Source organism: Pelodiscus sinensis, chromosome 31 (assembly GCF_052426305.1).
Source record: "Pelodiscus sinensis isolate ZL-2025 chromosome 31, ASM5242630v1, whole genome shotgun sequence".
Classification (NCBI taxonomy): Eukaryota; Metazoa; Chordata; order Testudines; family Trionychidae; genus Pelodiscus; species Pelodiscus sinensis.
The window spans coordinates 13,006,308-13,028,484 of NC_143082.1; the positions used below are offsets into that span (position 1 = coordinate 13,006,308).

Genomic DNA, 22,177 nt, shown 5'->3' on the forward strand with positions numbered 1-22,177 from the left:
CCATTAAGAGAAAGCGCCCCGCAGCCATGTTTCTGAGGGGCACGCAGGGCAAGTTTGGCGGGTCAAATCCCGCCCACGGGCCATATTTTGCCCAGACTTGTTCTATTCGGATGTCAGATCGGGAGGGGGGGAGGGAGGATCTCGTGTCAGAGCCTGCTGGGGTCTTTCCTAGGCGGCTTTGCCATATGGTCAAGAGGACAGCACCAGCCCAGGAAACATTCTAGATTTACAGCCCGTCCCGCCCATTCCCGGGTTCGCCGCGGGAAGGGTGCCACCAATAAACACGGCACTGCTGCCCTCCCAGGATGCAGTGAGCCGCTGTTCATCACAGGCAGGACTTTGCCCCTGGACTTTCCACCTCCAGCGGGGACTCAGCCTCCAGCCAAGGTCCCCCTGCCCGGCTGGGCCCCGCAGGGAGGCGACTGTGTCTCACCAAGTGCCAGATTCTTCCAGTTTGATTTCTAAAGTCAACAGTTCCCCAGCGCACAGGCTGACCGGGCTGGGACTCAAGATAAGCGGAGACTTTGCAGGTAAACATTCCCCGTCCCTTCTGGATCCTGAGCTGCACCTGGGAGTGGGCCTGGTTCCTGCTGTCCCCCCTTCCCTGGGTTGTTTTTTCCTTGGCAGGCCCACCAATGAGAGAACAATTTCCCGGGGGCCCAGGTGGTTGCAAAGGGCCGTGGGGCTGCTGCTCCTCACAGCAGGGCCGCCCTGGCTCCGGGCTGCACCCGCCCGCACCGTCCCTGCGGCCCTGGGGAGCGGGGTGTGTGTGCGACTCTCTTTCCCTGCGCTGAATCCAGGACATCCGGTTGCATTCTAGCAAGTACAATGGCAAGTGAGCGCACGGTTCTTCACATTAACCTCGGGTGGCCAGAGTCCTACGTTCTCTTTACGGCTTTCGGGTTCAAACTGGGTGGGTGTCACACACACACACACGCTCTCCCCATCGTTCTTGGGGTTCACCCCAGAGTGTGGCCAGCAGCAGCAGGTGAGCACTGGGCAGGAGGGGAGGGGAGGGGAGTCGATTCCAGCCACAGGGAAAGAGGTGTGGGGAGGATGGTCTTGTAGGGCCCATCTCTGCCCCCTCGCCCCTGCTCCCCTGTGGCTGGAAGCAGCTTGCTCCTCTCCTGCCCACACAGCGTCAAAAGGCAGCGAACCCCCTCCAGGCTGCTGCTGGCCACCAGTGTCACCCAGCTGCCTCCCGGGCAGTGGCTACGGCGCAGGCAGGAAGGGGTTAAGCTCCAGCGGGGTGAGGATGCCTAGGGGCCGGAGGGGGCCGGTGAAGAGGGTGCTGAGCCCCTGGCCCCGGGCGGCGGGGGAGGCTGCAGGTTCGGGGTGTGAGCAGGCTGGAAATCGCTCCCCCCTCCTGCCTGCTGCTCCAGAGCTCAGCTGGGGGGCAGAGGCTCCCCCGGGCCAGCGCTGTGTGGGGCTGGGGTGCCAGCGCAGCCAGAGGGAGTGCGGAAGGAAGGGGGGGGGCGGCCAAACCGTTGGCGAGCTCAGTGTGCCAATCGGGGCCAGTTCTCCCTGAGCACGGGGAGAAGACGGTGCCTGCCGGTGGGGGCGGGTACGGAGGAGCAGCAGAACCCACCAGCTCTGACGAGGGGGAGACAGAAAATACGGGACAATCTGCCCGTGTTTAAGAAAAAGTCAGGCTATCGATGGGGGGACGGGACGGGGGGGGGGTCTTTAACGAGACATCGGTCACCGTGGGGTTTTCAATGCTGCTTGTAAGTCTTAGAACTGGAGCACGGGCTGTTGGGACTCTGGAAGCGCAGGAGGCAGGAAGGCCGGGGGAGGAGATGGGCCAGGCTGAGGGAGGCTACAGAGGGGAGCAGCAGCAGCTTTGGAAAGGGGTTTCGCCTTTGGTAAATAAAGGCCTGCTGAAGCGTGTTACTACCTTGCTTGCGTGATACAACAGTCGCCCGAAGGGGGGTGTCTCCCACGGTGCCCCCACCCAAATGCCGACTCCCAGCTTTTTGTAGCAGGAAACCGAGGCCAAGGGGAGCTGCGGGGTGTGGTCTGTGGGCAGGGGTGTGTGGCGACCGCCCCATCCCGCCCCCTGACCCCCTCCTGCACCCTGCACCCCGAATCCCCTCCTGCACCCCCTCCTGCACACTCTCAGAACCTGCACCCCCCACAGCCAACCCCCTTCCTGCACCCCAAACCCCCTCCCTGAGCCTGCACCCCACACCCCTCCCTTTGGTGAAAGTGAGCGAGGGTGCGGGCGTACAAGTTCTGGTGGTGGGGGGGGATGGAGTGAGCAGGGGCGGGGCCTGAGAAAGGGGCGGGGTCAGGGCCCTTTGGGTTTGCACAGCCAGACAGTTGGCACCCCTGCCGGGCAGACACGTACTCTGCTGCGAAAGCCTCACGCAGCCGGTCTGCCAGCAGCTCGCTGGGCACCAGCCAGGGCAGGTGCAACCCAGCCAAACGCCTGGCGGATGGCCTCGGCACGGGGGGCAGCTTGGACCGTGCCCCCCTCGGGGCCTGGCATTGCCTTTGGCGCCCTCCTGCCCCCAGCTCCCCTTGGCCTGGCCCACGCCAGGTCTCCCACTGCCAATCCACACGGGGGGCTGTGCCCGCCTGTCTCCCGCTGCGAGGCTGCCAGAGCTGCCTGACACAGGCGGCAGCAGCCGCCTTCCCTCTCTGCTGTTCTTTTCGCCCCCACCCTTCTGGGTGTGCCCACCTCGTGCGAGCCCTCCGAGACCTGCTTGTGCTGTACGCGCAGCAGCAACCCCGCAAGCTCCCACCGCCAAAGGACAGGGAGCGGCCCCTTTAAGGCCAGCCCAAATACCATCCCACAGGGATTGTCTCCTGCAGAAGGGAGACGGGGAAAAACCTCCCTTCTTTCCTCCCGGCCTCTTCAATTCCTAGGAACCCTCCCCGGCGTGGGAACCCCACACTAAGTTGCATTGCCGAGCGCTGACACCTGGGATTAACACCCGCCCTTACCCCGTGGGGCTTCATCCGCGGCCGGCACCCACCTGGGAGCATGTGGCTGTACCTGGCCGCCCTGCTGGGGCTGTACTTCCTGCGCCGATGGTACCGGGAGCAGCAGACTGTGGAGAACCTCCGAGAGAAACACGTCCTGATCACCGGCTGTGACTCTGGCTTCGGGAACCTGCTGGCCAGGCAGCTGGACGCACGGGGCCTGCGGGTGCTGGCGGCTTGTCTCACCCCGCAGGGCGCGGAGCAGCTGAGGCAGGCGACCTCGGAGCGGCTGCAGACGGTGATCCTGGACGTCTCCCGCAGTGACAGCATCGCCGCGGCGGCCGCCTGGGTGAAGGCGCAAGTGGGGGACAAAGGTGCGGCTTGGACCAGCGGGCTGGGCTGGCATCCTGCCCCCTCTGCCGGAGGTTTCCCCAGCCTTGATTCATGTCCTGCCGGCGGCAGAGGCCACAGCGGGGCAGCGGGTAGCACAATCCCCAGGTTTCAAAAGACGCGGGGTGGTGGGTTTGCCACCAGAGCTGCCCTGGGGGGCTCTGTATCAGGGTGGGGGTGGGAGAGGGCAGGATGGAAGGTAGGGCCCAATACTCCAAGCGCCCCAGAGTAGGGATGCAATGGGGCCCTAGGTACCTTCCCCCGGGCCCGGGCGCGTCAGTTTCCGCTGAAAACCCCGGAGAGCAATTGGGTGAGGGAAAAGTTCCCCATGTCCTCCTGCTCCGGGGAGGCTGGGAGGAGATTTACCCCTCACTCTCCCTGTCCCCTCTCCCAGGGCTGTGGGGCCTGGTGAACAATGCAGGGATCATGGGCAAATCGGCCCCCAACGAGTGGCTGACGAAGGACGACTTCGCCACGGTGCTGAACGTGAACCTGCTCGGCCCCATCGAGGTGACCCTCAGCCTCCTGCCCCTGGTGAAGCGAGCCAGGGGCCGGGTCGTCAACGTGGCCAGCGTGATGGGCCGCCTGGCCCTCTTCGGAGGGGGCTACTGCCTGGCCAAGCATGGGGTGGAAGCGTTCTCCGACAGCCTCAGGTGCGAGCGATTCGGAGCCAGGCCCGCCGCCCTGTCCTCCCCGGGGGTGGATTTGGCCCAGGAACCCTGGGGCAAGTCCAGTGAGTCTCTTACAAAGTCTGATGCCCTGGAGAATGGGGTGGGAGGGGGAGGGCACTAAGGGGGGGAGCAATATAGGAAGGGGGGAGTATGGTGGGGGGGCCAATATGGAGGGGGCTGGGCCTCAGCAGGGGCGGGGGCTTTCTTAGCCACGTCTGACAAAGCGGGGAGTGTGTTCGTTCTGTTCGCTTGTGATGCGGCATGTGATTTCCACTGCCCTGCTCGGTCGTAACTCAGCGTGCCTCAGTTTCCCTGGGCACGCCGCCGGGGCCCGGGTTGCGATGGGAATTCGGGGGGTGACTCTCGCTGAGGGGTTATGAGCCTGGGAGGGGAGGGTGACCGCTTTTGCTGGGGGAGCCGGGCCCAGGAGGGGGCTGGAGCCGGTTGCTGAGTGTGTGAAGGAGTCTCAGTTGGCTCCGCCCCTTCTGCCCAGGCCATGCCCCCATCATGGAAGAAAGCAGGCGCTGGGGGGGCAGCAATTCTCCACCCCCAGGACACCTCCAGCAGGGCCAGGCTGGTGCTCTGGGGGTGGAGCGTGGGTGCTCTGGGGGCGGAGCGTGGGCACTCTGGGGGCAGAGCGTGGGCGGGGCCAGGCTGGCGGTTTGGGGGCGGAGCGTGGGTGCTCTGGGGGCGGAGCGTGGGCGGGGCCAGGCTGGCGGTTTGGGGGCGGAGCGTGGGCGGGGCCAGGCTGGCGGTTTGGGGCGGAGCGTGGGAGCTCTGGGGGCGGAGCGTGGGCAGGGCCAGGCTAGCGGTTTGAGGGCGGAGCGTGGGCGCTCTGGGGGCGGAGCGTGGGCGGGGCCAGGCTGGCGCTTTGGAAAGGCAAGGCCTCTCCCTGCCTAGCATACCGGCCGCCCATGCCCAGGGCCCTGGCGCTGGGCCTGTTCTCCCCAAGATGGATAGCACTGACAGCTCCCGGTGCCTGTGCTGACAAGTCTGCTCTGTGTCCCTGTGAATTAATCAACTTTCTGTTCTCCCTGCCGGCTGAGTGGCGCCTCTGGGTGCGGAGGGGGGGTGCAGGGCCCAGGAACCCCCCCACCCCTCAGTGACACCCCGTCGTTCTGTTCCAGGCGGGAGCTCCTTCCTTTCGGAGTCAAGATCAGCATCATAGAGCCGGGCGCCTTCCAGACGCCCATCCTAAACGTCCAGAAGGTCACGGACATGATGCAGGAGGTGTGGGACCGGACCCCTGCCGAGATTAAAGAGGCGTACGGGCAGTCCTACTTCGACACCTGTGAGTCCGCCGGGGGAAGGTGCCGGGGCTGGACGAGGGCAGGAGACAGACGGACAGGGGGCGGGTGGGGCTAGACCATGGGTTCCCAAATTGGGGGGCATGAAGAAATTCCAGTGGGGACACGGGGCAACCCAGCCCCACACACCGCCATCAATCTCACCCCAAGTTTTGCTGCTATTTTTGGGGGGGGGGGGCGTGAGGGTTTCCCAAAAATCAAAAAGGGGGCGTGATGCCGAAAAGTTTGAGAACCACTGGAGCTAGACATTTCTAGTCCAATGCCCCTGGAAATCTCCTGGCAGCTCCGGATCCTTTGCCCTTCGTGCGGCTGAGATTTCGGCGCCGGGGGTGTGTGTGCGATTTCAATCTCGCGTGCTCCCCGCCCCTCTGGCTGCCCGTCCCCAGGCCTGACTGTTTTCCCGTGTGTCTCTTCCCGCCCACAGATCGCAAGGAGATTCTACAGCTGTTCACCACCGCCAGCCCCAACCTCTCCCTGGTCACCAACTGCATGGAGCACGCCCTGACGGCCCGCCACCCCCGCACCCGCTACTCCGGGGGCTGGGACGCCCAATTCTACTACATCCCGGTCTCCTACTTGCCAACCTCGTGGCAAGATTTCCTGGCTACCCGCCAGCAGCCCAAGCCAGCCCACGGCATCTAGGGGGCGTCGGCCGGGAAGACGTCCGCGAGGGGAGGGGGCAGGATACTATGCTTGAAACTTGCGTGGCGCTAGCATGCTGGAATCAGCTGTGAAAGGACTTAATTCCCTGGCTTCAATGAGGTGCTGCCATGTGAAGGGGGCTTCCCGGAGGTGGCCGCAAATCGCAGGGTAACGTACCAGCTTCTGAGCTGCGGCATGTGATGGGCTTGGTCATAAAGATCCCCTGGAGACTGTCCCTGCATGTGCTGGAAGTACCCCTTAGCCTGGCTACCAGCCCGCAGGGGCGACCCCTCCCCTCTCTGTCCTGCACAGAGATGGGGGGCAGAACCCACAGCAGAGGCTCAGCCATGCCCAGCGGGACGAAAACTGCAGCTAAATCCATCTGGCCCTGGATAAAGCTTACACAGCGCACCGCTCATAGGCTACGTCCATGCCTCTGCCGGCAGAGGCTTGTAAATTAGACTTCCCGACATAGCCAATGAAGCAGGGATTTAAATATCCCCCGCTTCATTTAAATAAAAATGGCCGCCGCGCTGTGCCGGCTCAGCTGATGGTCGGCACAACGCGGCAGTCAAGACGCGGATCGGTCGCAAGGAAAGCCTTTGCCGACCGATCCCTTGTGCCTCATGAAACGAGGTTTACAGGCTCGGTCGGCAAAGGCGTTCCTTGCCGACGGATCCACGTCTTGACTGCCGCGTTGTGCCGACGATCAACGGAGCCAGCACAGCGCAGTGGCCATATTTATTTTAATGAAGCCGGGGATATTGAAATCCCTGCTTCCTTGACTATGTCGGGTAGTCTAATTTACATGCCTCTGCCAGCAGAGGCATGTAGTCTAGACATACCCATACTGTGCACCTGCTTCCTTACGTCCAGCGAGCCCTGTTACAGTGACAGACACTGGGTTTATTAATAAACAAGAGTATACAAAGCAGGGTGAAAGTGGCTGTAAGCAGCAGCACACCGGGCAAAGTAAGTTACTCAGCAAAATAAAACAAAACGCACCAGCTCCGCTCACCACTCTAAGACACCGGTTACATGGACTGTTTCTCCCGAATTCGGTGTCTTTCGCAGACTGGGAAGCCTCCCCATCCTTCCCGGTGTTCAGTCTTAGAGGGTTCCAGCAGGCATCTTGGGTTGTCAGCAGGGGTGTCCTCCATCCGGCAGCTGCCCCGATTGTTTGGCTTCCTGCCTTTATAGAGATTTTGCCCAAGGCGGGAATCCGTGGTGGTGATGTTGAACTTTTCTCACTTTCAGTGGGAAAGTGCAGTGCCCAAGAGGGGTCCCAGGCAATGTTCCCCTTTCCTGTGCGGTATAAATGTTGATCCGTGCACCGAGGCATGTGCAGATGCGCACCACCTGCAGAAACACCGGCTGCCGGTCGCTGTGGGCTCTCTGCTAATCAGTTGGGCGGCACCAGAATCACCCCTGGGTGTCTGCCCAAGCAAACAGCTTCCAGGCTGCCGTGGAGAATGTCCTTGGAGGACTCTCGGCCCCTCGGAGGGACAGGGCCAGAGGAAAACCAGCCCTATTTACCGATCTGTGACGTTCTCAAGGAGCCGTCAAGCTTCTGGGAGGCCCCTCCCAGCCCTCACCCTGCATGTCTACAGCAATAGCACAGGTTGAGGGTTCGCTAGGGGGCTGCACCCCTCACTGTGCTTGGCAGCCCCCCTCCTGCGGGGGTAGACAACCCGGCTCTCCCCCCAGCCACCAGGGAGAGCCGGGCTGCAGCCACGCCACCCCGGGCCCTTTCTCCCTCCCCCCCCTGCCAGCCTGGGCCCCCTTTCTCCCTCCCCCCCCTGCCAGCCTGGGCCCCTTCTCCTACTCCCCACTGCACTAGCCCAGTCCCCCATTTTCCCTCCTCCTTTCTGCCCCTAAGGTTAAGCGCTGACCCAGGTTACCAAGGAAGCTTGGCGATGGGTATATATGTGTGTGTGTGTGTGTGTGTAGGGGGGTATGTGTGTAGGTGTGTGTGTGTGTAGGGGTGTGTGTTTGTGTGTGTGTATAGGTGTGTGTGTGTAATTGTGTGTGTGTAGCTGCATGGGATGTAGGTGTGTGTGTGTGTAGGGGTGTCTGAGTGTAGGGGTGTGTGTGTGTAGGGGTGTCGCTGTGTGTGTGTGTGTAGAGGTGTGTGTTTTGTGTGTGTGTGTGTGTAGGTACATGGGATGTAGAGGTGTGTGTGTGTGTGTGTGTTAGTGTTTGTAGGGGTGCGTGTGTGTGTGTGTAGGGGTGTCTCTCTGTGTGTGTAGGGGTGTGTGTTTTGTGTTTGTGTGTGTAGGTACATGGGATGTAGAGGTGTGTGTGTGTGTGTTAGTGTGTGTAGGGGTGCGTGTGTGTGTGTAGGGGTGTGTGTTGTGTGTGTAGGGGTGTGTGTTTTGTGTTTGTGTGTGTAGGTACATGGGATGTAGAGGTGTGTGTGTGTGTTAGTGTGTGTAGTGGTGTGTGTTAGTGTGTGTAGGGGTGTCTGTGTGTGTGTGTGTAGGGGTGTGTGTGAGTGTGTGTAGGGGTGTGTGTTGTGTGTGCAGGGGGGTGTGTGCGTCAGGGGGGCGGCTCCCTGCCCTGGGCGGTTTCTAAGACCAGGTAGGACCCACCCCTCCCAGGTAGTCCCTTGGCGCCGCCCCCGCCCGGGGTCTCACTAATTCGCAGGGTTCCAGGCACCTCCGTGCATGTCCCTGGGGCTGGCTCGTGTCTAACCAGCAAGCAGCCCGAGTCGAGCGCCCCAGGACTCCCAGCCGGCGCCTGTCTCTGGGGCACAGACCCAAGGCGTGCCGGGCGGCAATGGGGCAGAGCAGAGCAGGCTGCTGGGGTAAGTGTGGGGAGGGGGGTGAGTTTCTGCTGTTGCCCCCAGCAGCCCCCTTGGGATTCCCCAGCTAGAATTGCTCAGGTGAGGGGGCAGGGAGCTTGGGGGAAGCGTGGAGAGGGGGCGGGGTCTGTAGCGGAGAGTTGCCCTTGGCCCCGCACTTGGGACGTGGTGGGGGGGTGGCCCCAGGCCCTGGCCCCCCCAAGGGCAGCCCTGTCTGCGGCTATACAGCGCATACCCGCACATTGACAGGGCCGCGGCTCTCTGCAAAGGGGATGGCTGCGGGTTTGCAGGGCGCCGCAACGCAGCTGCTAGCAGGTCGCCCGCAGGGGGCGAACCAGGGCGGGGGGGCTGGCCACGTGGGGCCGAAGCAAGATCGCCCCGGGGCCCTCGCCCGCCCTGCGTGGCCGCAAGATCACCGCCCCTCGCCGCGGACGTGGGAGGCGGACGGTGCCCGGAGAGAATCATGCAGCTTGGGTGCGTTTCCCGGGAGGGATCGGTACCGGCAGCTCCGGGCCCCAGGGCGGAACGGGCCGTGCCCCCCTGCCCCTCCCCCACGCCCGAACAAGCCCCATGCCTGGCCTTTGGGCTGTGCCGCGCCCGCCCTGGCCCGTGTCCAGCAGCACGGGATGTGCGTGTCTTCACACCCGCCTGGTAGGGCTGCCAGCTGCCTAATCCCCTGCTCCACCCTGCCCCTGAAGCCGGGGCCCCGCCCCTGCTCTGAAGCCCCGCCCCTGCTCACTCCACCCCCCCTCCCTCTGTCCCTTGCTCGCCCCTAGCCTCACTTACTCTCCCCAGGTTGGGGTTGGGTGCAGGGGGACCGGGATCAGGCCCAGCTGGGGGACTCCAGATTCTGCATGCGGGGTGTCTCCATCGCCCTCTATGGGGGAGGGGGTGTCTCCAGCAGTCTCTATGGGAGTAGGGGGGGGTCTCCATCGCTCTCCAAGTGGAGACAGTTTCCATACTGTAGCCCAGTAGGGCTCTCGGTGGGGCTCCCCCCCTCTGGGTCCCCCCTAACCCTCCCCACTTACCTTGTCAAATCTTTTTTAACTTTTCTTTTCCCTTTGGTTTTGCGTCGTGTCCGTTTCACCCGGCCCGGCGCCTCTTCGCTTTCTCGTGCATCTCTCCTGCGGCCTGATTGCACCCTGCCGGTTCCCAGGGAGGCGGGTGAGAGCCCTGCCAGTCACGGGGAGAGGGCGGGGGCTCTGCCGGAGCTACTGAGGGGCAGCTCACACATTGTTCCTGGCTTTCCCTTACGGATGCTGGCCCGAGACAAGCTATCGCCTGGCTCATCCCGCACCTCGCCCAGCGGCCGTAAGGCACCCCGCAAACACCAACCAGACCCACAGCGACGCGGTGCTGGGGCCGGGCCTCTGGGCTTTATTGACTTTGTTCCTATGCTACACTGGACTGTAATCAATCCCTAAGCTACAGCCGGTGAAATTACCGCTGGTGAATTTCACCCTGACCAACCGGCATTCAAGGCTCTTCTTTATCCCGAAATGTACTTTTAGGACACTTGGCATTACAAACCCGCTCGAGTGATGCGACGGAGCATCATTTGCTCTCCGCCACCTGAGTCGGTCCTCCCCACGGTGCATCCTCTCCAGCAGTCCTCTCACACGGAATAAACCCCGCCCTGCAGCTTCCAGTAGGGAGGGCTCTCAGATTTATTTAAAAAAAAAAAAGAAAACACCCAGGGGTGTGTATGTGGAGGGGAGGGGCAAAGAGTTTGTATGAGAAGCTGTCATAGAATTCTCGAACCACAGCATCCTAGAACTGGAAGGGACCCTGTGAGGTCATTGAGTCCAGTCCTCGAGCACTGTCTCTAGACTAGTGTTTCTGTGGCTCACCGGCAGATAGTCGGAGGTGTGCCGCGGAGAACAGAATTCAAAATGGCCACCCTTAAAGGGGAAGGCGACCTTTTTTTTTTTTTTGCTCAACCAAAAATCCTTGGTGTTCCGCATAAAAAAAATTATTGTTTGGTGTTCCTGGGTCTCAAAAAGTTTAAGAAACACTGCTCTGGACCATCCCTGATAGATGTCTGTCTAACCTGCTCTTAAATATCTCCAGGGATGGAGATTCCACAAAGAGTTTAGGACTTCCCCACAAAGGCGGGCTCTCGCTGGATTTCAGCCACTGAACCCAGACGCCTCAGTGTCCCGTCTGTAAAATGGGCACAGTCATTTTTCATTTCTCCCACCCTCTGTCAGCAGGCTCTGTTTAGCAGGCCCACGTGTCGGTGCAGGGTGCAACTCAGCATCTGTGCAGGGCCCAGCCTGTGGTCCCACAACAAGCAGTGGCAGTGGCTACGTAGGAATTTGTCTGCCGGAGATGGAGGCTGGCTGGCTGTGAGTTCTGGGGCCTTTGGATTTAGACAGGCTGCTTCCTCAGCTAGAAATGTGGCAGCTGGGTCTCCCGACACAGGGATGCACCAGCAGCTAATAACGTCTCGCAAGGGCCTCAGGAATGGCTGAAGACATGGGGAGATTCGTGGTGATTCTGACAGGATCTGTTACGTGCTGGGTTAGGAAACCATATTCCAGGCCTGGGCACACAGAAGCGGGGATGCCGGTGCAGCCAACTGGTTCCACAGAGCCAGGACAGATCTCCGACGCGCTTGGCGTTGATTAAACCCTTGTAATTAAGAAGTGATTTGCAGAGCCAGCAGGCAGTCCCATGCCAGGAGACACGTCTCCCACCCGCCAGGAATTCCGGCCCCGCGTGGCAGCCACGTGTCAAAGTCAGACACGCAGGATTCACAGATGTGTCAGACCGCTCTGTTGATTATCAAAGCCGCTCTGCTAATACGCCCAGAAAATGTGAGTCCCATACAAGGCTCAAACCCCTTTGATTTATACAGTCAGAAGAAAGGCAACTTAACAAGATTAAAAGGTGGCAAAACTTCACATGATCAGGATGAGACTAGTCAAGTATCTTCATTTCCACATCAAGCACACAGCAAGCTCCTGTCCATATCTCTCTGGCTACCTCAATTACTTTCTACCTAACACCTAATGTTCCTTTTCCTGTCATCCCAGGGACACCTGGTTTCATTCTGATCCGCATACCTACAAACATAATCATCTCTTTCCTGTTCGGAGACAAACAGTATTCCTCCAACTTATTCAATTATTACAATATAATTCATCTTTCTCGTACAATATAACTTTCTACTTTTACGCACCCTTCTCCGGGCGCTGTGCGGAGCCCCGCCACGTGCGCCTACGTGGCTTTCTGGGCCACAGGCGGGTAGGACCACGACAGCACGAAGTCGGCGAAGGAGGTGGGCAGGTAACTCAGCGGGAGGTAGACCAGCTTGGCGTCCCAGCCAGCCGAGTAGCGGGTGCGGGGGTGACGGGCCGTCAGCGCGTGCGTCATGCAGCCGGTCACGATGGACAGGTCGGTGTTGCAGGCTTTCTGCATGTCGTGGGTGCTACTGATAACTGCGTGGGCAAAAGCACAGTCAGGCCACGCTGGGGGTAGAACCAACCAGCGCTGGACCGAGAGGCCAACGGAGGCGGACAGACCATGAGACCAACTTCACACCGGCTGCCAGCACTGGGAGACCTGCAGCTGGATTTGGAAACCGGGCTCCTGGGGGGGGAGGGGCACCAGCCGAGCGACTGGTGCCAGGGGCCAGATCTGCAAAGGGCTGGTGGCTGGGGACAACCTCCTGGGCTGCATCTAGCTTGGCATGATTTTCCGGAAATGCTTTTAACGGAAAAGTTTTCCATTAAAAGCATTTTCGGAACAGAGCGTCTAGATTGGCTATTTTTGCGAACGGGGCTTTTTTGCGGAAAACAAATCTGAGCTGTCTACACTGGCCCTTTTGTACAAAAGTTTTGCACAAAGGGACTTTTGCCTGAACGGGAGCAGAATAGTATTTCCGCAAGCAGCACTGATTTCTTACAGTCGGAAGTCAGTGCTTTTGCGGAAATTCAAGCGGCCAGTGTAGACAGCGGGCAAGTTTTTCCGGAAAAGCGGCTGATTTTCCAGAAAAAACTGGCCAGTCTAGACACAGCCCTGGAGTGTTCAAAAGCAGTGAGGGGAATTTGGTGCCTAAGTCACCTGGGCGCCCAGCTCCATGAAGCTTTCGGCCGTGCTGTGGTCTGTGCTTGGCCCTAGGTGCATTTTAGGTGTCCGGTATTTTCTGAATTTTTTTTACCAGACAGGAGGCGAAAATATCAAACTGTCCGGTTCAATACCGGACACTTGGCAACCCTACCCACATGCACATCCAAACCTCTCAGAATGGTGCATTCCCGTTTACCAACGGGCTTTTCAATCCACGTCAGCCAGCGGGGCTGAGCTACCAGGACTGGAACAAAACCACCCAACTACCTCCCTGCATAAGGCCTAAGTGGCTGCCCGGACACAGGAACGAACCGTCACAGCGTGCACAGCGTGGTGTCATTTGCACGAGTGCAAGGTGGGGGTGCAAAACCGCTCCGGGACAATGCACAGCAGCTGAGACTCTGGCCCGGTAGCTGCCCTGTGTGCTGTGACACGAAGGCGGGGCGACGGGATTGGATTGGGAGAGGAACATACAAACATGATTTGAAGTTAGGAGTGTGGACTCTGTACTTGTCGTTCAAATATTTGCTTCTGGGAGCCATCATAGAAATCCTAGAATCCCGGGCGGGCAGAGATCTCAGGAGTCAAGTCCAGCCCCCTGCCCAAAGCAGGACCAACCCAACTCAATCATCCCAGCCAGGGCTTTGTCCAGCCAGGACTTAAACACTTCTAGGGATGGAGATTCCACCCCCTCCCTAGGGAACCCATCCCAGTGCTTCCCTCCCGCCTAGGGCAATAGTTTTTCCTAATCTCCAGCCTAGACCTCCCCCACAACAACAGAAGGCTTGGCCAGCCTATTGTGAGAAGACGGTTGGTCAAGGGAATAGCAGCTCTTGACTGACAATGCACATTGGAAGGGGGGGGGGAATGCACATCTGAGGAGCTTTGCCGCGAACATTAGGCCAGCACGTGAGGGACGGTGGCTGCCTAGCTAGCGCTGAGTCCTGCCTGGACACGAGACTTGCTCATGTGACAAACCCCGGCTTGGGACATGCTTTCCCACAGCCGGAACAATGGGATTCCCATCAACAAGGCTCTGAGGGCTCCTCCATTTGGACTTCAACCTGGCGAATCCCCACGGAAGGATCTCTGCTAGCAATGGACGCCTGGAAGGGCTGAGGACCCTGTCATGATTATGAGGGTTAGCCAGCAGCCTGGGGATTAAGTGGTTAACTACACCTAGCCAGGTGGAGTGACCAATAGGAATGTAGGTGGGACTTTTCAAACTGGGACAAAGGAATTTGGGTTTTTTTCCTTTCTCCCTTTTGTGTCTCTGGGTATGTTCTCTGCAGCTACAGAGAGGGACAAGCATGTCTCTCTCTCTCTCTCTCTCTCCAAGACACCATTCTTCATTTTCTGTAAGTAGGGTAAGGTTTAGGCAGTTTCGTTAGGTTTTATTGTTTTAAGGATTGGGTATGGGATCTGAGATCTGGCACTGCTTAAAAGATGTTTTGGCTTTTCTTTGTAACTAAGTTCTAGGCCCACGGAGTTTCTCCATGAGTATATTTTGTTACCTTCCTCTCTAGTCATTATACTTGCAACCGGAATATTGTTGTAATAATAAAAGTTCTTTCTTTTCTTTTTATTAACCTGGCAGTGGTTAATGGTGTGCCCTGATTTTTGCTTTAGGGGTAAGATTTCCCAAATGATCTTTCCCCTGATTTTTTTATCAACATTTGGGTGGCGGCAGCGGAAGTTTTATTCCCAAGATCTAGGTTTTTAAGATCTTGGGGGGAAGTTTTATACCAAAGCCTGGTAGATAAGGCTTTGGGGTACTCTTGCTGGCCCCCACTTCTGCATTTATCATGCCAGAGTGGGGAAGAAGCCATGACAGACCCATCCTCCCAGAGGATGTATTCCAGAGACTTGTTTTAAGCCATCGGATTCGCCCATCTCTGCCACAAGCCTGCACCGAGACCTATACTACTGGCGTATGTACCGTGATTCCTTTAACAATTTCAGTTCCCATCCATTCCTTCTTGGCGTTCATTAGTCAATCGTTAGATTGTAGATCCTAAAGGATCTCTAAATCCCGGTCTCAAAGCAACTCGCCCTGATTTGACCCTCATAGGCTTCGTCTACACTGCCGGTTTTGCCAGCAGTGAGTATGCAAATGAGGTGTGGATTAGCATCTCGATGCACCTCATTTGCATATTTTATGCACACCGTTTTTGTGCAAAGGGTTTTTGCAGAAAAAAAAGTAGTGTGGACTTTTTTTTTGGCACAAAAACCCCTTTTCCTGAAAGACCCTTATGAGGCATAAGGATCTTGCAGAAAACTGGGGGTTTTGCGCAAAAAAAAAAAAAAAAGTGCGCATAAATTATGCAAATGAGACATGACAATATGCTAATCCGTGCCTCATTTGCATGCAGTGTAGACGTAGCCTCAGTGTTACAGGGGGCTCTGCTGCCATGCAGGCTGGGGAGTAGGGAAGGGTATGTTTTAGCTGCCGGCTGCTGGGGAAGGGAATGGGAGCCGTACTCACAGCCTTGCAAGAAAATCTCCCCGTAACTCGCTTTGGTTTCCTCCGGAAGCTGCTCCCAGAGGCGAGTGAAGTTCTCCGTGACAAGCTTGGCGTTGGTGATCGCGGTGCGGAAATAGCCTGGCTCGATCATACACACCTTCACCCCGAAGGGCAGCATCTCCCGCCTGAAACCGGAGGACGCAGGGTTAACCGGGAGGGGGTCCAGCCCCTCCCCGGGGCCCAGGACGGGGCCTGAAACATGCATCTTGGACCCGGGAAGCCACGTCTGGTGGCTCCTACCACCCCCGCAGACACAGCTGCACAGGGATAAAGGTGCTTTGGGGGTTGTCTACACTCGGACGTTAATGTGGAGTGAGGTAGATGCCAATGAAACACAGAGGAGTTATCCTGAATCCCTCCACATGTGGTTCCGTCTGCCCGGCCCCTTCCCCTATGGGGAAACTTTTCTGGTAGGTCTTTGTGACCGACATAACGGCCCGGGTGCGAAGGAGTCTGGTCCCCAGAATTGGCTCTTTTGGGTAAGCTGGGCTCTGCTTTCCCGATGGCCTCCCTCTGCAGGATCAAACTGGCTTCCGGAGCTGGTGCCGGTCCGGTCACAGGACACAGGCGAGACAGGGCGGGGAAGGGTTCCTCTCTTGCATTGGTCATGAGAGGGCCAAGCTTTCCCGTTGGCACGGAGCTCTTCCAAAGTGGCCTGGGAAAAGGCCGTCAGGCTGCGGAAGCATCTCACATGCTGCTTGGCAGCTCCGAGACCTTCCTGGGACCCGGGCCAGCTTGAAACCAGACCCGTGCACCAGGCTAGCCACATCAGGGAGACGGGTGAGACCAGCATCCATGTGCTTTGTGCTTTTTTTGCAGGCCGGTATAAGCTATACTACCGAGAGTTGCTGGGAATTGAACCTACGCTAGCAGGGTTTCCTGCCACTGGGAGCAGAGCTGTGGCCTTCGCCCTGGGATGAGCCCAGGTGGGGAAGGACAGCTTGGGTCCTAGTCAAGGAGACTTCCTCTCCCCTCCTGCATCCCTGCTCCTGTGGCTACGGGGTATGGATTGACCCCAGGACAGGGTCGTTAATAGGGATGGAAAAACTTAAAGCCACGATGAATAGTCCTGCCGCACCATAGACAGTATGATGGACTCCCGTGGGTACAGCCCACTTCTTCAGATGACTGGAGTTAAAGGGGTCTAGGTTCCAAATCAAGAGCAGAGAAAGAGAAGAGACGGGGAAGGAAAGGAGAGAAAATGGGAAAGGAATCGTCAGTTAGAGCGACCGTGCTAAATGAAGCTGATCGAGAGGTACTTTTAAGTACCTGGTGCTGGGCTTTCTATGTCATTAGGCTGTGGAATGTAGCGGGTGATCCCAATAAGGTCTTTGTTTAAACCTCTGTTGTGGGTATCACACTTGGAAATGAAACTGCAGCTTCCCTTTCATGCTGCGTTTTGAAACGGACCATTTAAACGGCCAACCCATAAGCACCAGCGTATCGGTTTCTGTTACATTACACGCCAGTTCCTGGCTCCACTCCCAGGCAGCCGGCTGCTGCCCCAGGCCGCTGGCTCTACAGCAGTTGCATTATTAACCGTTTTTTTACATCCCGAGTTGCTCCCAGAAGCTGGTTCATACGTAGGGTCGGCCTTTCAGATGCTGGTTTGGAAATGGCGCCCCAGACACACGCCCGGGGCCGGACGCACCCAGGAAAGTCACACCCGTATAATTTGGGGTCTGAATTCAAACCAGCTTTGTTAGTCCGGCGCCCTCCCCCCTCCGTGTGCTCCGGCTTCAGGAAAAGGGCAGCTTAGAGTGGGGGTGTTGAAACCGGCTGGAAGCACTTGGTGTAACGCCTGAGGGACATAAACACCAGCAGCGCTCCAGTAGAGACAAGGCCCTCGCAGCGGGCACATGGACAAAGAAAAGTCTCCGTTGAGGCTCTCTGCGCAGCGAGCCGGGTGTGGATCTGCAGCTCTCGGAGAGCCGAGGCACCGTGACGTTACATGCGGCCAGCTGGGGCGCGGTGGGTTCACGCCCGGCCTCGCCGCGCCGCCACGCCCGGGAATCACTCCACAACCCTACCTTTCGGACGCGCACGGCAGCCCGAACGAGAAGGCATGAAGTCCTGCTCCGGGCCAACAGGCCAGCTGGCCGGAGGGAGACACACCCTTCGCCTACAGTCACCAACTTTGCTTCTGTTTCCCCTTTCCTTCCCTACCCTGACTCACCAGGGCTAGGCAGGGTGCCAGAGTCCCTTCCTCGCTGGTGGGAGGCCGCTAACCTGCCCACAATGGGCACGTTTTTAAGAGCCCAGGGTGACGGAACGAATCCTCACCCAGCCACGAGAGGGAGACAACACGCAGGTGCATTTTGTGCATCAATACACACGTGTCACGTCTGCGCCGGGCCTCAGGTCCGTGTTCTTTGCGTGCGGCCAGGAGTACTTCCATGTGCACATTCACTGATTGGCCCCTGATGACTCAGTGTGCCAGGGTGAGTGTGTATGTGGGGGGGGTGTCCAAAGACGGGGGGACACTGAGGCCGTGCCCACGGATGACTCACCGGAGGCTGTCGGAGAACGCCTCCACGCCGTACTTAGAAGGGCAGTAGCCCCCTCCGAAGACGGACAGGCGGCCCATCACGCTGGCTACATTGACGACCCGGCCCCTGGCTCGCTTCACCAGGGGCAGGAGGCTGAGGGTCACCTCGATGAGGCCGAGCAGGTTCACGTTCAGCACCGTGAGGAAGTCGTCCTTGGTCAGCCACTCGTTGGGGGCCACGGGAAGGGAGATGCCGGCGTTGTTCACCAAGCCCCACAGCCCTGGGTAGAGATGGGGTGGGGCGGGGCGTATAAGTGAGGGATCTTATCCCCTCTCCTGTCCCTCCTAGGGGTGTCAGATATCATGCAACTGAACAGGCGTGTAACCGCGTGAAATCTCAGCGGTCACACAAGTATTCGATAGTCCCCGGGACAGCCAGGGCACTCCGGCCCCACGCCCGGGGAGCCCTCTGCCACCCACGCTGCTGCCTCTGCATCAGAGGCAGCAGCACAGGGAGGCAGGCAGAGCTGGTCCGCAAAGGAAGCCAGTTTAAAAACCAGCTCCCCGCACGGACTGGCTGGCTGGCTGCCGCCCCGCGTTGGCAGCAGCCCCCGTCCGCGGTGCCAATCTGCTCGGAGAGCTGGGTCCCACAGAGCCGCTCCTCTCCCGCCACCTGCAGCTCGCTCCCAGATCTCCCCACGGCTGGGCGGGCTGTCCTCTCCAGAGCTGTGCCGCACCCCCCACCCCGGAGCCAGTAGGGGAGGTCCGGAGGACACCAGCAAAGCTCTCACTCGGCTCTCTGGGAACAGGGCGAGTCACATGGTCTGTGGACTCTGCGCCCCACACCGCCTTGGCATGCAGACCCCAGCAGGCTAGGCCCAAGAGGAAGGGCGGCCTAGTGGTTAGGACTTGGGAGGCGTGGCTTCAGTTCCCGGGCACGTCTGAGCCTGTCACAGCCTGTCGACCCTGTGGGGGCAGCTTAATCCAGGGGGACATTCAGGGGAGCAAAGCGCAGCGAAGGCCTTTGCCACACACCCTCTGCCCCCAGCTAGGACGGCACTCAACGCCCGTAATGAGTCTCCAGCAAGGGGTGTGGCCCGGGGCAGGTGAGGGACGGGCACAGCCACACCTGGGCCCCACCTTTGTCCCCCACTTGCGCCTTCACCCAGGCAGCCACCGCGGCGATGCTGTCACTGCGGGTGACGTCCAGGATCACCGTCTGCAGCCGCTCCGAGGTCGCCTGCCTCAGCTGCTCCACTCCCTGCGGGGTGAGACAAGCCGCCAGCACCCGCAGCCCCCGTGCGTCCAGCTGCCTGGCCAGCAGGTTCCCGAAGCCAGAGTCGCAGCCGGTGATCAGGACGTGTTTCTCCGACAGCCCCTCGACAGTCTGCTGCTCCCGGTACCATCGGTGCAGGAAGTACAGCCCCAGCAGGGCAGCCAGGTACAGCCACATGCTCCCGGGGGGGGTCGTCTGGGTGGGAGAGGAAATAGAAGCTTTATAGGGCACCGCCTTTGTCTCAGGGGGTGTCCGACGGGCTGGTGGACTCAGGAGAACCGGCTCAGATGTAGGGATGTAACAGTGGAGTCGATGAACCCATTAACGCATGGGTTCCCAAACTGGGGGGCGTACCCCCTGGGGGGGGTGAAGAAATTCCGGGGGGGGGGGCGAGGCGACCCAGCTACACCCCCCCGTCAATCCCACCAAGTTTTGCTGCTATTTTTTTGGGAGGGGGCGGCATGAGGGTTTCTCAAAAATCAAAAAGGCGGCGTGATGCCGAAAAGTTTGGGAACCACTGGATTAACGGATACGCAAAAGCTAATCGGCTTATGCTGCAGGCTACACACATTTCCCTCCCCCGCCCAGCCAGTACATTTTTAGCAGGCTAGCCAGTGGCCCAGCTCAGTCCTGGCTCGCACTGGGTCCGGCACCCACCCCCGCTGCGGCTCTGCAATTAAAGTGCGGACAGGCAGCCTGGCTCAGTTCCGGCTTGCGTGGGTCCGGGAGCTTAGATCCACCCCCTGGGCAGGGGCTGCTGCCACCCCGCCCTGCTGCCTCTGTATTTTTAAAGCAGCTCCCCTTGTGGACCAGCTCCTGCCTGGCACCCTGTATCAGAGGCAGCAGGGCAGAGTGGCGGGGGCTCCTCGGGAGTGGGTCTGGAGCGCCCTGGCTGCCAGCCCCACCCCCAAGGACTATAGAATAGTCGAGTAACCATTAAGAATTCGTGAGGTTAATCGACTATTCAATGAACTGATATTTAACATCTCTAGTCTGATTCCCAGCTCTGCCACCGATTCCTCATGCAACCTTGGGCAAGTCACTTGCTTACCCAGGCCTCAGTTTCCTCATCTACACAAAGGGGATAACCCTCCTCCTTTTGTAGGCAGTGACTGGAAACTGGTTGGGCCAAGGGTCTGTCTCTCAATTTGGGCCTCTGGAGCCTGTCCGTTGCCTCCGGCTCAGGGATGGGTTATCAACAACAGGGCTCAAACTTTCCTCCTACTCCCTGCACTGGACTTCCCCTGGGTTTAGTGCCACTCAACAGCCCTCCCTGACAGCCCCTGCTGTCCCAGCAGGAGTTGGGGATTTTCCTCTGTAGTCAGGATCCCTCCTGGCGGCTGCTAAGCACTGCGGGATCGGGGTAAATCATTTACCCGGGTGCCCAGGTTAATTGGCCTTGTTTGCCTGGGGTTAGCCTCCTCCCCTCCTTCAAAGAGCCCCGGCTCTTGCAACAGAGCCCCGGGAATCCAGCCAGCAGATCCCTGCCGTTAGCCAGAGGGGCCTAACGGGCTCCTTCCCTCCTCCTTTCCCATGTCCCAAAAGAGATCCTGGCCCCCCTCCGAGGCAGACGGGCACAGACAGAAAGCAAGACCAGCCAGATTTTAAAGGACATTCAGCCACCTCACCCTGAGACTTAAGGAACTGCAAAAACTGGGGCCTTGAAATCTATTTTGACAAAGGGAGGGAGGGGAAATTGAGGCACAGAGAGGGGAAACTGAGGCACATGTCACAACTCACCCAAGATCACCCAGCAGGTCACTGGCAGATTGGTGGAGTGGGGTGTGTGTGTCTATTTCCGGCTCTCCTGAGGCCAGCCCAGCGCTAGATCCACTCCTCTCCTGTATCCTCTGTCAAGAGTTTTTCATGGGTCACATGACGCGGATTCCCCCAGAGGCTTTTTTTCCAGCCGCCCTGCCACTGCTGATCACACGTTGACCTTTGTGCCAGGGAGCAAAGAGCCCAGGATTAGCCGGGAGGTGGGATGGCCCCGGTGTGGGACGGGTTTCCCCAGACCTGGATGTGCAGGAGGCCATGGGACAGGACCGAGGGACTTGGCGGAGCCGTGCGGAGAGGACATCTAGGAAGTGGGGGTGAAAAATACCCATCGGGGAGGGGAACTGCCGGAGTGGTGGGGGGTGGGGCTCGTCCAGAGCCTGCCTCACCCCACTGGAGTCCATGGGGCCGGGTGCTCTTGCAGCTTCGGGTGGGGGGTAGGAGGCAGGCCAGCCCATCCCACGGCAGCAGCCCTCAGGAACTTGCTGTGCTGACGGGGTGGCGGTGGGACCAGCGGCGGGGCCGGTCTGCACCGCACCTCGGCTGTTCGCTCTCCGGGCCGAGACGCATGGGCGGGGGGGCAAATTCCCGCCGTGAAACCGAGAGTTGCCAAGTGTGTACCCTCAGCACCAGGATCTGTCCCCCCTCCGCCCAACTGGGGTGAATCCGGCGGACGCGCTGCTGGGGGAGCAGCCTGGAACTCGCCCCCTTACCTGGGGCCCCGCTCGGCTGCAGCCTCCGGCGCTGTCGGCTCCTGCCCTCTGCCCAGGTCTCTCTCAGCCTGACCGAGAAAACATTAGGCCGCGATTGGTGGGATGGACGGGTCCGTCCCCGCAGAACGTCCAACCAGAGGAACACCCGACGCCCCACAGCAGAGCCAACCTCTACCCAGAGGCCGGAGCCAGAGGAGAAGAGGGGGACGCCTCTGCTGGACTCTCCCTCCGGACAAGGCCGGGGGATGCTGCATTGCAAAGCGGGACCCTCTTCCTCCCTGCAGGGGTCTGAGAGGATGCGGGTGCAAAGGACGCCTTTGCCGGGGGCGGCAGGCGTATGTCTCTTTTAGGGCAGGCTCTTCCATCTGCTTGGGCTTCCCCCTCGACCCGGGGGCTGGAGCTGGCCCCAGGCTTGCCTGGATCTGGGCCCCGCAGCTGGGGGCTCCCCACCCCCAGCATTGGGGACCCCGCACCAGCATCGCCCAGCTCCGCACCCCTACCCCGCTCCTCCTCCCCAGACTCCCAAACTCTAACCTGCTCCTGCACCTCTCCCGCCCGGCCCCAGTCTGCTTCCTGGCAGCCCCC

The 22,177-nt window shown here is 59.5% G+C and overlaps 2 protein-coding genes across 4 annotated transcripts; one reads left to right on the forward strand and one right to left on the reverse strand.

Annotated features, from left to right (window-relative positions):
* Positions 1 to 383: 383 nt before the first annotated feature.
* Positions 384 to 6,964, forward strand: LOC102454079 (retinol dehydrogenase 16-like). Of its 3 annotated transcripts, XR_012896620.2 has the most exons (6): positions 384 to 530; positions 2,872 to 3,302; positions 3,713 to 3,971; positions 5,117 to 5,280; positions 5,721 to 6,359; positions 6,765 to 6,964. XR_012896620.2 is itself a non-coding variant. In XM_075901849.2 (5 exons), exons 2-5 carry the CDS (start codon positions 2,990 to 2,992, stop codon positions 5,936 to 5,938), a joined length of 954 nt encoding a protein of 317 aa, XP_075757964.2. In that variant the 5' UTR covers positions 384 to 530; positions 2,872 to 2,989; the 3' UTR covers positions 5,939 to 6,964. The 3 variants fall into 3 exon arrangements, 2 of the variants coding, with proteins under 2 accessions (XP_075757964.2, XP_075757965.2); XM_075901849.2 differs by having other exon boundaries at positions 5,721 to 6,964; XM_075901850.2 differs by lacking the exon at positions 384 to 530 and adding an exon at positions 634 to 835 and having other exon boundaries at positions 5,721 to 6,964.
* Positions 6,965 to 11,572: 4,608 nt separating this feature from the next.
* LOC102453846 (retinol dehydrogenase 16) lies at positions 11,573 to 20,989 on the reverse strand. Its single transcript, XM_089774685.1, has 5 exons — positions 20,844 to 20,989; positions 18,968 to 19,298; positions 17,850 to 18,108; positions 15,301 to 15,464; positions 11,573 to 12,184 (listed from the first exon to the last, which is right to left on the reverse strand). Exons 2-5 carry the CDS (start codon positions 19,278 to 19,280, stop codon positions 11,964 to 11,966), a joined length of 957 nt encoding a protein of 318 aa, XP_089630811.1. The 5' UTR covers positions 19,281 to 19,298; positions 20,844 to 20,989; the 3' UTR covers positions 11,573 to 11,963.
* Between the last annotated feature and the right edge of the window lie 1,188 nt (positions 20,990 to 22,177).

Excerpts from the sequence above, each read along its gene's own strand:
- LOC102454079 (XM_075901849.2), top strand. The coding sequence starts at position 2,990 with ATGTGGCTGTACCTGGCCGCCCTGCTGGGGCTGTACTTCCTGCGCCGA. Across the intron at positions 3,972-5,116 it reads GCGTTCTCCGACAGCCTCAG|GCGGGAGCTCCTTCCTTTCG; the intron begins GTGCGAGCGATT and ends GTTCTGTTCCAG. Across the intron at positions 5,281-5,720 it reads GCAGTCCTACTTCGACACCT|ATCGCAAGGAGATTCTACAG; the intron begins GTGAGTCCGCCG and ends TCCCGCCCACAG.
- LOC102453846 (XM_089774685.1), bottom strand. The coding sequence starts at position 19,280 with ATGTGGCTGTACCTGGCTGCCCTGCTGGGGCTGTACTTCCTGCACCGA. Across the intron at positions 15,465-17,849 it reads GCGTTCTCCGACAGCCTCCG|GCGGGAGATGCTGCCCTTCG; the intron begins GTGAGTCATCCG and ends CTCCGGTTTCAG. Across the intron at positions 12,185-15,300 it reads GGAGATTTTCTTGCAAGGCT|TTATCAGTAGCACCCACGAC; the intron begins GTGAGTACGGCT and ends TTGCCCACGCAG.